At 39.7% G+C, this 14,118-nt stretch overlaps 1 protein-coding gene across 1 annotated transcript in view; it reads left to right on the forward strand.

Annotated features, from left to right (window-relative positions):
- Positions 1-14,118, forward strand: part of LOC128636266 (ovochymase-2-like) — a 343,532-nt gene that overhangs the window by 86,616 nt on the left and 242,798 nt on the right. The window contains 1 exon segment of the mRNA XM_053689302.1: positions 2,913-3,003. Coding sequence (XP_053545277.1) covers positions 2,913-3,003 — 91 coding nt within the window.

A 14,118-nucleotide genomic window follows, 5' to 3' on the forward strand; every position in this document is an offset into this window, starting at 1 on the left:
GATGACATCATTTAAAGGAACCGTCATTCGGCGAGTAGGCGTCGGTTGAAGAGGATGTTCCGCGTCGGCTTGGAAGAAGATGGCTCCGCTCCGGAAGAAAGAAGATTGAAGATGTGGCTTGATAGACGACTTCATCCCGATGATGGACTTCCGACTTCAGCCCGATGATGGAGTTCTTCAGCCACCGCTTGGATCCAGACTTCAGCCCGAGGATGGACATCACTCTTCAGCCCCCCGCTTGGGCTTGGATCAAGACTTCGGACCCTCTTCTGGACAGATCGGGACCCGGTGAGGTGAAGACAAGGTAGGGAGATCTTCAGGGGCTTAGTGTTAGGTTTATTTAAGGGGGGTTTTGGTTAGATTAGGGGTATGTGGGTGGTGGGTTGTAATGTTGGGGGGGGGTATTGTATGTGTTTTTTTTCCATGCAAAAGAGCTGAATTCTTTGGGGCATGCCCCGCAAAGGGCCCTTTTCAGGGCTGGTAAGGTAAAAGAGCTTTGAACTTTTTTAATTTAGAATAGGGTAGGGCATTTTTTTATTTTGGGGGGCTTTGTTATTTTATTAGGGGGCTTAGAGTAGGTGTAATTAGTTTAAAATTGTTGTAATATTTTTCTAATGTTTGTAAATATTTTTTTATTTTTTGTAACTTAGTTCTTTTTTATTTTTTGTACTTTAGTTAGTTTATTTCATTGTATTTATTTGTAGATATTGTATTTAATTAATTTATTGATAGTGTAGTGTTAGGTTTAATGGTAGATAATTGTAGGTATTGTATTTAATTAATTTATTGATAGTGTAGTGTTAGGTTTAATTGTAACTTAGGTTAGGATTTATTTTACAGGTAATTTTGTAATTATTTTAACTATTTAATAGCTATTGTACCTGGTTAAAATAAATACAAAGTTGCCTGTAAAATAAATATTAATCCTAAAATAGCTATAATATAATTATAATTTATATTGTAGCTATATTAGGGTTTATTTTACAGGTAAGTATTTAGCTTTAAATAGGAATAATTTATTTAATAAGAGTTAATTTATTTCATTAGATAAAAATTATATTTAACTTAGGGGGGTGTTAGTGTTAGGGTTAGACTTAGCTTTAGGGGTTAATCCATTTATTACAGTAGCGGTGAGATTCGGTCGGCAGATTAGGGGTTAATACTTGAAGTTAGGTGTCGGCGATGTTAGAGAGGGCAGATTAGGGGTTAATACTATTTATTATAGGGTTATTGAGGCGGGAGTGAGGCGGATTAGGGGTTAATAACTTTATTATTTTAGCGGTGCGGTCCGCTCGGCAGATTAGGGGTTAATAAGTGTAGGCAGGTGGAGGCGACGTTGTGGGGGGCAGATTAGGGGTTAATAAATATAATATAGGGGTCGGCGGTGTTAAGGGCAGCAGATTAGGGGTACATAGGGATAATGTAGGTAGCGGCGGTTTACGGAGCAGCAGATTAGGGGTTAAAAAAAATATGCAGGTGTCAGCGATAGCGGGGGCGGCAGAATAGGGGTTAATAAGTGTAAGGTTAGGGATGTTTAGACTCGGGGTACATGTTAGAGTGTTAGCTGCAGACGTAGGAAGTGTTTCCCCATAGAAAACAATGGGGCTGCGTTAAGAGCTGAACGCTGCTTTTTTGCAGGTGTTAGGTTTTTTTTTAGCTCAAACTGCCCCTTTGTTTTTAAAGGGGATATCGTGCACGAGCACGTTTTTGAAGCTGGCCGCGTCCGTAAGCACCGCTGGTATCTAGAGTTGCAGTGGCGTTAAATTATGCTCTACGCTCCCTTTTTGGAGCCTAACGCACTGAAAACCCAGCAATTCTGTGAACTCTAAATACCAGCGGTATTTAAAAGGTGCGGGGGAAAAAAAAGCACGCATAGCTAACGCACCCCTTTGGCCGCAGAACTCTAAATCTAGGCGTAAGTATTTAAAAGAGCAATACATGCAAATGTTATACATCATCCATACCTCCCAACCATCCTATATTTTGTGGGATTGTCCCAATTTGAGAGGTCTGTCCTGCCTCCCTCCCACAGTCTCTTGATGCCCCAGTTTTAAGGGACTTTCTAAGCTACACCCACTGCCCTTCCAGACACAACAAAAACTGCCCAGGTTCAGTCATGCAGTGGGTGGAGCTTTGCTAATAAAAACAATTAACCCAAAGTTAATTTGTTTGGAATAAAATGTCTTGGCAGGTATCTTGTTCATACCCAAATAACAGAAACACCTTGTAATTAGAAGCTATTTACTGTTTATTTAAAGTGACAGTCTAGTCAAAATAAAGCTTTCATTATTTAGATAGGGCATGCAATTTTAAACAACTTTTCAATTTACACTTATCACCAAATTGCTTTGTTCTCTTTGTTGAAAGCTAAACCTAGGTAGGCTCATTTGCTAATTTATAAGCCCTTGAAAGCCGCCTCTTATTTCAGTGCATTTTGGCAGTTGTTCTATATAGATAACATTGTGCTTACTTCTGTGGAGTTACCTAGCATTCAGCACTGCTTGGCTAAAATGCAAATCTGTCAATAGAACTGAAATAAGAGGGCACTCTGCAGAGGCTTAGATAGGTAATCACATAGGTAAAAAGTGTAATAATATAACTGTGTTGGTTACGCAAAACTGGAGAATGGGTTATAAAGGGATTATCTATCTTTCTAAACAATACAAATTCTTGTTGTGTGTTGTGTAAAATAAGTCTAAACGGCCAAAGATGGAATGAATAAAACCTCATATACTATAGTAAATATAATGATTTTATCATGCTCCAGTTTTACTGTTGTGCTCACAAGGATTTCTTTCTTTTCAGAGAAAACCAGGACGGCAAACTCCCAAGGTAAATGCAGAATATTTGCTTACATGACACTGATGGAAGTCATATATCAGCAATTGTAAGAAGTCTCTGTCATAACACAGCTCCTTGCAGTGTGGAAGATGGATTGGTGTCTGGAACTTCAGGAAAGATAATACTACCGAGAAAGAACAGCAAATATTATGCAAACAATGAGTAAGAATATTTTTATTTTCCTACAGTGATGGAAGTGTAGATGGGGAGGGAATATCTGTTTGTTGGAACTGAATGTCATTGTTATGTTTAAATTAAAGGGACATTAAACCTACACTTTTTATTTCATGATTCAGACAGATAATAAAATTTTAAACAACATTCCTATTTATTTCTATTATCTAATTTGATTAATTCTTTAGATATCCTTTGTTAAAGAAATAGCAATGCACATGGGTGAGCCAATCACATGAAGCATCTATGTGCATCTATGTGCAGCCACCAATCAAAAGCTTCTGAGCCTATCTGGATATGCTTTTCAGGAAAGAATATCAAGAGTATGAAGCAAATTAGATAACAGAAGTAAATTAGAAAGTTGTTTAAAATGGTATTCTCTATTTGAACCATGAAAGAAAACATTTGGGTTTAATGTCCCTTTAAATAACTAAAAATGTATCTTCATGCCAGAGGTTAAAGGGAAAGTAATATCAATATTGACATTTCATTATTTAGACAGAGTATGCAATTTTAAATAATTTTCCAATTTGCTTCTATTTTTTGTTTGCATTGTTTTTTTGGTATCCTTTGTTGAAAAGCATACCAAGTTAGACCCAGGAGCAGCAATGCCCTGCTGGAAGCTAGCTGGTTATTGGTAGCTGCCTTTTGCCATTGGTTCACCAGATGTTTTGAACTAGCTCCCAGGACACCAAGAGAATGAATCAAGTTTAATAACAGAAGTAAATTCTGTCTGAATCATGTAAAAAAAAAAAAAAAAAAATGGTGTCATGTTCCTTTAAAGGAACATTGTAATGCAGAAATGTCATGCACTAATTAGTTAGATCATATAATATTTGCACTACTCACACTGGAACAGTGAACAGAAAGACAATGGGTTAAATTTATGAAGCAGCGGAGGCTGCTTTGGAGTCCTATCGTTTCAGGCTCGTCACTCTGTAGCCTTCTCTGCATCGGGCAGTGGTGGTGCTGATTGTTGGGGGTGTGGGAGGATTAGGAGGGAGGCGGGTGGGCAGCCAATGGCGGGAGGTGGCAGGAGCAGGTGAGACTGCTACTCTACAGATTTTTTTTAGAGCGGGAAGGAGGGAGAGGGGGTTCTTATAGTGGAGGGAGGATTATAAGGTGGGAAATCTATCTGGGAGGGGGTAGGGTAATGAGCGGGGGCAGCTACATTACAGAAAAAAAGTTTTTATTATTATTATCAAGTTAAAAAAAAAGAGATAGATAACTGGGTACTGGCAGACAGCTGCCAGTGCCTAAGATGGCGGGAATTAGAAGGGGAAGGGTTAGAGAGCTTTTTGGGAGGGAACAGGGAGGTGGGAAGGTAAGGGGGTAATCCTACACTAAGGAAAATAATAATAATAATAATAAAAAAAAAAGTGTAAAACTGTATACTGGCAGACTGTCTGCCAGTACTTAAGATGGGGTGACCTGTGGCTGTGGGGGAGGGACGAGAGCTGTTTGAGAGGGATCAGGGAGGGATCAAGCGTCGGGAAGTGTCAGGTGGGAGGCTAACCTCTACACTAAAGCTAAAACTAACCTTACAAGCTACGTGATTAACCCCTTCACTGCTGAGAATAATAAAAGTGTGGTGCGCAGCTGCAATTAGCGGCTTTCTAATTACCAAAAAGCAGTCTGTCTGATTTTCTGAACAAAGGGGATCCAAGAGATTGCACAACCAGTATGTTAATAATTTCAGTGAGAAACCCAAAGTTTGTGAAAAAGTTAACAGGTTTTTTTTTTTTATTTGGTCGCATTTGGTGGTGAAATGGTGGCATGAAATGTACCAAAATGGACCTATATCAATACTTTGGGTTGTCTACTAAATAAAATTATAATTTTGATAGATAAATAAAAAAAAACAAGGGTCTATTTCTGTTTAAAAGTAAAGATGGCAAAAATGCTCTGGTCTTTTGAAGAAGTCTTAGGGGTCAATTTAACATGCACATCGATAAATGCCGATAACATACACTGTCAGCATTTATCATTGCACCAGCAGTTCTTGTGAATTGCTGGTGCGATACCACCCCCTGCAGATTCACGGCCAATCGAACGCTAGCAGGGGGTGTCAATCAACCCAATCATATTGAATCAGGTTGATTTTCGGTGATGTCTGTCCCCCACCACAGAGAAGGCAGACAGGTTATGGAGCAGCGGTCTTTAGAAGGCTCGCCAGAAACACTGAGCATCAAGCTCCATATGAAGCTTGATAAATAGACCCCTTAGTCTGAACTGCCTGGTCCTTAAGGGGTTAATAAATTTACCACAAATTGTTTTCCTTTGCACCAAAAGGGATTTAATAACTTAAAAGTTTAGAAAACAGTCATTCAAAACAAATGAATATAGCAAACCTGATTGAGCCTAAGGCGTATAGTTTAGAGTGTGTCAGCCCTTTAGGTTTTATTTTTGGTGCTTATACGTATTTGTGTGTCAGCCCTTTAGGTTTTATTTTTGGTGCTTATACGTATTTGTGCGTCAGCCCTTCATTTTTTATTTGGGTTGTTATATGTTCGTATTGGCTTCTTTACTCCTGTTTGTTAGCGCATTTTTTGTTAAACGCGCTCCGGAGTGGTAAAAGCACACTTTCTCTGTTTCCTCTTCGCACGTCAGTTTTGCTCACATCCTCTTACATATTAGCGAAGGAGTTTTTATTTCTCACCACGCTATTTCAGATGCTGTCTCTTGTTGCACTGTGTTTGTTCACCTGCTTTGTTTTTTTGTGAAAGATTTGCTTCACTTCAAGAGTAGGATCATTTATTCTGTATCTCAGGTTTTTCTGTTTCGATCCCAGAGTGTGTATGTTTTATTGGATCTCCCGCTTTCATTATCTATTGTCTGTGTTTTCCTGCATGATGGAGAATAGTGGAACTGTCCTTACTTCATTAAACTTAGATCCTTTAGAGCAGGGATTGGGAACCTTGGCAGTCCTGATGTTTCAGCACTACATTACCCATGATGCTTAGGTACTCTGATGTCCAGTTGAGCATCATGGGATATGTAGTTCTGAAACATCTAGAGGGCCAAGATTCCCCATCCCTGCTTTAAAGGGTAGATTCTCTGAACACTTACGGCTAGATTTAGAGTTTTGTCGGTAACGACCCGTGTATCTAACGCTGGCTTTTTTCTGGCCGCACCTTTAAAATAACTCTGGTATTGAGAGTCCACAGAATGGCTGCGTTAGGCTCCAAAAAAGGAGCGTATAGCATATTTAACGCAACTTCAACTCTCGATACCAGAGTTGCTTACGTACGCGGCCAGCCTCAAAAACGTGCTCGTGCACGATTCCCCCATAGGAAACAATGGGGCTGTTTGAGCTGAAAAAAACCTAAAACCTGCAAAAAAGCCGCGTTCAGCTCCTAATGCAGCCCCATTGTTTCCTATGGGGAAACACTTCCTACGTCTGCACCTAACACTCTAACATGTACCCCGAGTCTAAACACCCCTAACCTTACACTTATTAACCCCTAATCTGCCGCCCCCGCTATCGCTGACCCCTGTATATTATTTTTAACCCCTAATCTGCCGCTCCGTAAACCGCCGCTACTTACATTATCCCTATGTACCCCTAATCTGCTGCCCCTAACACCGCCGACCCCTATATTATATTTATTAACCCCTAATCTGCCCCCCACAACGTCGCCTCCACCTGCCTACACTTATTAACCCCTAATCTGCTGAGCGGACCGCACCGCTATTATTATAAAGTTATTAACCCCAATCCGCCTCACTAACCCTATAATAAATAGTATTAACCCCTAATCTGCCCTCCCTAACATCGCCGACACCTAACTTCAATTATTAACCCCTAATCTGCCGACTGGAGCTCACCGCTATTCTAATAAATGTATTAACCCCTAAAGCTAAGTCTAACCCTAACACTAACACCCCCCTAAATTAAATATAATTTTAATCTAACGAAATTAATTAACTCTTCTTAAATAAATTATTCCTATTTAAAACTAAATACTTACCTGTAAAATAAACCCTAATATAGCTACAATATAAATTATAATTATATTATAGCTATTTTAGGATTAATATTTATTTTACAGGCAACTTTGTATTTATTTTAACCAGGTACAATAGCTATTAAATAGTTAAGAACTATTTAATAGCTAAAATAGTTAAAATAATTACAAATTTACCTGTAAAATAAATCCTAACCTAAGTTACAATTAAACCTAACACTACACTATCAATAAATAAATTAAATAAAATACCTATAATTATCTACAATTAAACCTAACACTACACTATCAATAAATTAATTAAATACAATATCTACAAATAAATACAATGAAATAAACTAACTAAAGTACAAAAAATAAAAAAGAACTAAGTTACAAAAAATAAAAAAATATTTACAAACATTAGAAATATATTACAACAATTTTAAACTAATTACACCTACTCTAAGCCCCCTAATAAAATAACAAAGCCCCCCAAAATAAAAAAATGCCCTACCCTATTCTAAATTACTAAAGTTTAAAGCTCTTTTACCTTACCAGCCCTGAACAGGGCCCTTTGCGGGGCATGCCCCAAGAAGTTCAGCTCTTTTGCCTGTAAAAAAAAACATACAATACCCCCCCCAACATTACAACCCACCACCCACATACCCCTAATCTAACCCAAACCCCCCTTAAATAAACCTAACACTAAGCCCCTGAAGATCTCCCTACCTTGAGTCGTCTTCACCCAGCCGAGCCAAATTCTTCATCCAAGCGGAGCAAGAAGAGGTCCTCCATCCGGTAGAAGTCTTCATCCAAGCGGGGCAGAAGAGGTCTTCCATCCGATTGAAGTCTACATCCAAGCGGAATCTTCTATCGTCATCCATCCGGAGCGGAGCGGCAGCATCCTGAAGACCTCCGATGCGGAACATCCATCCTGTCCGACGACTGAACGACGAATGACGGTTCCTTTAAATGACGTCATCCAAGATGGCATCCCTCAAATTCCGATTGAGATTGAGCTTGCATTCTATTGGCTGATCAGAACAGCCAATAGAATGCGAGCTCAATCTGATTGGCTGATTGGATCAGCCAATCGGATTGAACTTGATTCTGATTGGCTGATTCCATCAGCCAATCAGAATATTCCTACCTTAATTCCGATTGGCTGATAGAATCCTATCAGCCAATCGGAATTCGAGGGACGCCATCTTGGATGACGTCATTTAAAGGAACCGTCATTCGTCGTTCAATCGTCGGCCAGGATGGATGTTCCGCGTCGGAGGTCTTCAGGATGCTGCCGCTCCGCTCCGGATGGATGACGATAGAAGATTCCGCTTGGATGAAGACTTCAATCGGATGGAAGACCTCTTCTGCCCCGCTTAGATGAAGACTTCTACCGGATGGAGGACCTCTTCTTGCTCCGCTTGGATGAAGAATTTGGCTCGGCTGGGTGAAGACGACTCAAGGTAGGGAGATCTTCAGGGGCTTAGTGTTAGGTTTATTTAAGGGGGGTTTGGGTTAGATTAGGGGTATGTGGGTGGTGGGTTGTAATGTTGGGGGGGGGGTATTGTATGTTTTTTTAATAACAGGCAAAAGAGCTGAACTTCTTGGGGCATGCCCCGCAAAGGTTCCTGTTCAGGGCTGGTAAGGTAAAAGAGCTTTGAACTTTAGTAATTTAGAATAGGGTAGGGCATTTTTTTATTTTGGGGGGCTTTGTTATTTTATTAGGGGTGTTAGAGTAGGTGTAATTAGTTTTTTATTTTTTGTACTTTAGTTAGTTTATTTCATTGTATTTAATTTATTTATTGATAGTGTAGTGTTAGGTTTAATTGTAGATAATTATAGGTATTTTATTTAATTTATTTATTGATAGTGTAGTGTTAGGTTTAATTGTAACTTAGGTTAGGATTTATTTTACAGGTAAATTTGTTATTATTTTAACTATTTTAGCTATTAAATAGTTCTTAACTATTTAATAGCTATTGTACCTGGTTAAAATAAATACAAAGTTACCTGTAAAATAAATATTAATCCTAAAATAGCTATAATATAAATATAATTTATATTGTAGCTATATTAGGGTTTATTTTACAGGTAAGTATTTAGCTTTAAATAGGAATAATTTATTTAAGAAGAGTTAATTAATTTCGTTAGATTAAAATTATATTTAACTTAGGGGGGTGTTAGTGTTACGGTTAGACTTAGCTTTAGGGGTTAATACATTTATTAGAATAGTGGTGAGCTCCAGTCGGCAGATTAGGGGTTAATAATTGAAGTTAGGTGTCGGCGATGTTAGGGAGGGCAGATTAGGGGTTAATACTATTTATTATAAGGTTAGTGAGGCGGATTAGGGGTTAATAACTTTATTATAGTAGCGGTGCGGTCCGCTCGGCAGATTAGGGTTTAATAAGTGTAGGCAGGTGGAGGCGACGTTGAGGGGGGCAGATTAGGGGTTAATAAATATAATATAGGGGTCGGCGGTGTTAGGGGCAGCAGATTAGGGGTACATAGCTATAATGTAGGTGGCGGCTCTTTGCGGTCGGCAGATTAGGGGTTAATTATTGTAGGTAGCTGGCTGCGACGTTGTGGGGGGCAGGTTAGGGGTTAATAAATATAATATAGGGGTCGGCGGTGTTAGGGGCAGCAGATTAGGGGTACATAAGTATAACGTAGGTGGCGGTCGGCAGATTAGGGGTTAAAAAATTTTATTCAAGTGTCGGCGATGTGGGGGGGCCTCGGTTTAGGGGTACATAGGTAGTTTATGGGTGTTAGTGTACTTTAGAGTACAGTAGTTAAGAGCTTTATGAACCGGCGTTAGCCCAGAAAGCTCTTAACTCCTGACTTTTTTCTGCGGCTGGAGTTTTGTCGTTAGATTTCTAACGCTCACTTCAGACACGACTCTAAATACCGGAGTTAGAAAGATCCCATTGAAAAGATAGGATACGCAAATGACGTAAGGGGATCTGCGGTATGGAAAAGTCGTGGCTGAAAAGTGAGCGTTAGACCCTTTTTTGAATGACTCCAAATACCGGCGGTAGCCTAAAACCAGCGTTAGGAGCCTCTAACGCTGGTTTTCACGGCTACCGCCAAACTCCAAATCTAGGCCTTAGTGACTCTATTTAAATGTGTTCATTGAAACCTTGCACCTGTATGTCTCCCTGCTCAGCTCTGCAATCCTTTTATGGATCACCTTATCACCTTATCATGGATAACCTGTATTTAAATGTCTAATGCTTTATCACAAGAACTTGTAGGATTATATGTTATATGTTTTTTGTTCTAATGCATATGACTTTGTATGTGTACAGTTTTGTTTCTTGTTTGTTTAACTACAAAAGGGTTGTTGATTAACCCTTGAACTGCTGACTAAAAGTATAGACTTGTTTAAAAGTGAAAACTTCTTATGTGTCATTCTGTTCATGCTTAACATTTCCTGACAAGGTCCACTCCATTACACTTGGGTTTGTAAATGTTAGGTTAATGCTTATCGGGTTAGAGCATGACCCTTTAGTTTTATATAGTCTTTTTGCAAGCTGGTCTTTTTTACGCATGTTGAGTTAGCGCATGTTTATTCTCGGCTATGCACCTGTTGAGATTTTTCACTCATGTTGACTTACTCTTATGGGCGTTATCTGCCATTTGGATGTTATGTTTAATGTCTTCTGCTTTTTCTTGCAGTTCGGCTTAACATACATTGTACCTGTGAGTTTATTTAAAAAGCTGCTTAGGTGGGGGTACGTGATTTCCATTCCTCAAGTTTTTTAAAGGGGTTATAGTGTTTACTGCATTATTTTGCCATATGCTATAATGGAGCAGTCTAATTCTGTCCCTAAATCTAGTGTCCTGAACACCTTTCTACCATTGTTAGATGTGTTTATTTTGAGTGTTATAAAGATTAATGTCAAAAGTATGTCTTTGGCAATTCTTGCCAGGAGAGCGTTGTGGCTTAAATCCTGGTCTGCTGATATGGTGTCTGTCATGAGATGCAGGACACAGGCACAGCAAAGATGGTACAACTCTATTTTATTGTAGACCATGGAAATATACATCTGGTAGCATTGATCTCACTAAGTAACTGCGACACAGACAAACGGACCTAAGCCCCGCCCCCAATCTGGTGACGTCACTTCCCACTCTCATCACAGTGTCTAAGTCTAGATTATTATCTATCTCCTTCCAGGGAAAGAAGTTGTTTGGTTCAGATTTGGATTCTATTATATCTTCTGTAACTGGTGGTAAAGGAGCTTTTCTTCCTCAGGACAAAAAGTCTAGAGGAAAATCCAGATCCTTCTAATCATTTTCCTTCCTTTCGTCAGAATAAGGAACAATAGACTGACTCCTCTGCACAGAAATAAGGTTCCTCTGGTTCAGTCTGGAGGCCTAGTGCTAACTGGAATAGGTCAAAGCAGGGTAAGAAATCTATCTCCACTACCAAGACTGCATGAAGGTGTGGTCCCTGATCCTGAAGTTCTGGTAGGGGCAAATTAAGCCTCTTTCAGGAGGCTTGGTTTCAATCTGTTCCAGATCCCTGGGTCCAGAATATGATTTCACAGAGATATCGGATACGGTTCAGAACAAGGCCTCCCAGAGGAAATTGGTTTCTGTCCAATGTTCCAATGAATCCTGTAAAAGTTCAAGCTTTTTTCAAATGTGTCTCAGATATGGAAGCTATGGGAGTGATTGTTCCAGTTTCTTTGTAGGAACAGGGGATGGGATTTTATTCAAATCTTTTAATTGCTCAAAAAAAAGAAGGCACTTTCACACCAGTCCTGGATCTGAAAGCTTTGAACAAGTTTGTAAGAGTTCCAGCTTTCAAAATGAAAACTATTTGGACTATTTTGCCTTTTGTTTAAGGTGGTCAGTTTATGTCCACAATAGATTTAAAGGATGCTTATCTTCATGTTCCAATTCACAGAGATCATTTCCAGTTTCTGATATTTGCCTTTCTGGACAGGCATTTTCAGTTTGTAGCTTGACCATTTGGTCTTGGTACAGCTCCAAGAATATTCACAAATGTTCTGGGTGCCCTTTGATCAGGTCTCAGGGTATTGCAGAGTTTCCATAACTGGATGACATATTGGTTCAAATTCCATCTTTTCCTTTAGCAGAATGTCACACCAATCAACTCTTGTTGTTTCGTCAACAGCATGGTTGGAGGATCAATTTTCCAAAAAGTTTTTTGGTTCCTTAGACAAAGGTAACATTTTTGGGTGTTCAAATAGGTGTACATGAGCCTTTCTCTAATCAAGCACAGAAGGTTAAAGTTGGTGTCAGCTTGTCGGAACCTTCAGTCTCTCTCCTTTCCATCAGTTTCTCTCCTTTGCATCAGTTTTAGGTCTCATGATTGCAGCTTCAAATGCAGTTCCATTTGCACGCTTTCACTTGAGGCCTCTTCAGCTTTGTATGCTGTGTCAATGTTGCAGGGATAATACTCAGCTGTCTTGATATTTTTGGATCCCAGTACAAGTCAGTCTCTGACTTGGTTGTTGGATCATCAGTGTATTATTCAGGGACCTTCTTTTGCTTGTCCTACTTGGACTCTGATCACTACAGATGCAAGTCTCTCAGGTTGGGGAGCAGCTTGGGGGGCTCTGGGAGCACAGGGAGTTTGGGTTCCTCGGGGGGGGCGAGGTTGGCAATCAATGTTCTGCAATTTTCAGGGCTCTTGAAGCTTGGCCTCTATTGAAAATAGGGTTTAATCTTCACTTTCAATCAGTCAATGTCACAGCAGTGGCTTATGTCAACCATCAGGGGGAACTCACAGTTCCCTAGTAATGATGAAGGTGTCTCGGAATCTCTCTTGGGTAGAGACCAACTCCTGTCAAATTTTTACAATTTATATTCCAGGAGTGAACAACTGGGAAGCAAACTTTCTCAGTCATCAATCTCTATATCCAGGGGAATGATCTATTCATCAGGAGGTGTTCACTCAGACTGTAGATCTAATGGCATCTCATTTGAACAGCAAACTTCCCAGATACTTTGCGAGATCCAGGGATCCTCAGGCAGAGTTAGTGGATGCTCTAGTAGTTTCATGGTCATTTCAGCTTGCTTATCTGTTTCCTCCTCTGGTGCTTCTTCCCAGAGTGATTTCTAAGATAAACCTAGATAAGTCATCAGTAATCCTGATTGCCCCAGTGTGGCCTCACAGGATTTGGTATGCAGATCTGGCTCAGATTTCCAGTTGCCCTCCTTGGCCTGTACCTCTGAGGTCAGATCTTCTGTCCCAATGTCCTTTTTTCCATCCGGATCTAAAGTTTTTGAACTTGATGGCATGGAAATTGAACGTATAGTTCTTAGACATAGAGTTTTTTCTGATTCTGTAATTAAAACCTTGATTCAGGCTTATAAGCCTGTGACTAGGAGAATCTATTTTAAAGTCTGGAAGGCCTTTATTCCTTGGTGTGTAGATCATGATTTTCCTTGTATTCTTTTAGAATTCCTCAGATTTTTCAGTTCATGAAGGGTTTGTCTAGATGAGGGTCTATTTGATAGTTCTCTGAAAGGGCAGATTTCTGTTTAACAAAAAGATTGCTAATCTTCCTGATATTTATGTTTTTTATTTCTCATATTTGCCTGAGGGGGGTGACAGTATTAGTTCAAGATAAGCACTGACAATCTGTGCTGTTGGTGGGAACTAATAGAAGAGGGAAATCTGGGTGGCAAAAATATAGTGCTGCAACTGTGCACAGCAATTTTTGTTTTGAGCCCAATGTCATCGGCATCAGCACCAGAAGAGGTAATTATTTTAGTGCCTCTCTCCGCTCTGCACAGTGTGGCTGGGTTCCACTTTTACAGTTCCCCATGTAGAGGGCTGTTGGAGTGTGCAATGCAGGGTAGCAGCAATCCTTCCTTTACAAACTTCTGCAAGCAGCAAACAACAGCCATGGTGACTTTAAGAGGGCAGAGCAGACAACCTTTCACATCCTCCCTCCACTATGCAGATCGGCAGTGCTTTGCTTGGATGTGTTGCTTTAAGCTCTCACTGCTGCTGTGATAGGTGTCATTTGAAAAGTTGCCACATTTAGCCACCAATCAGCAAGCACTACCTAGGTTCTGAATAAAAAATGTGCTGGCTCCTAAGCTTACTAAGAAACTAAGAAAATTATTTTTTTTATAAAATTGCATGCTATATCTGAATCATTAAGACAAA

Source organism: Bombina bombina, chromosome 7 (assembly GCF_027579735.1).
Source record: "Bombina bombina isolate aBomBom1 chromosome 7, aBomBom1.pri, whole genome shotgun sequence".
Taxonomy (NCBI): domain Eukaryota; kingdom Metazoa; phylum Chordata; class Amphibia; order Anura; family Bombinatoridae; genus Bombina; species Bombina bombina.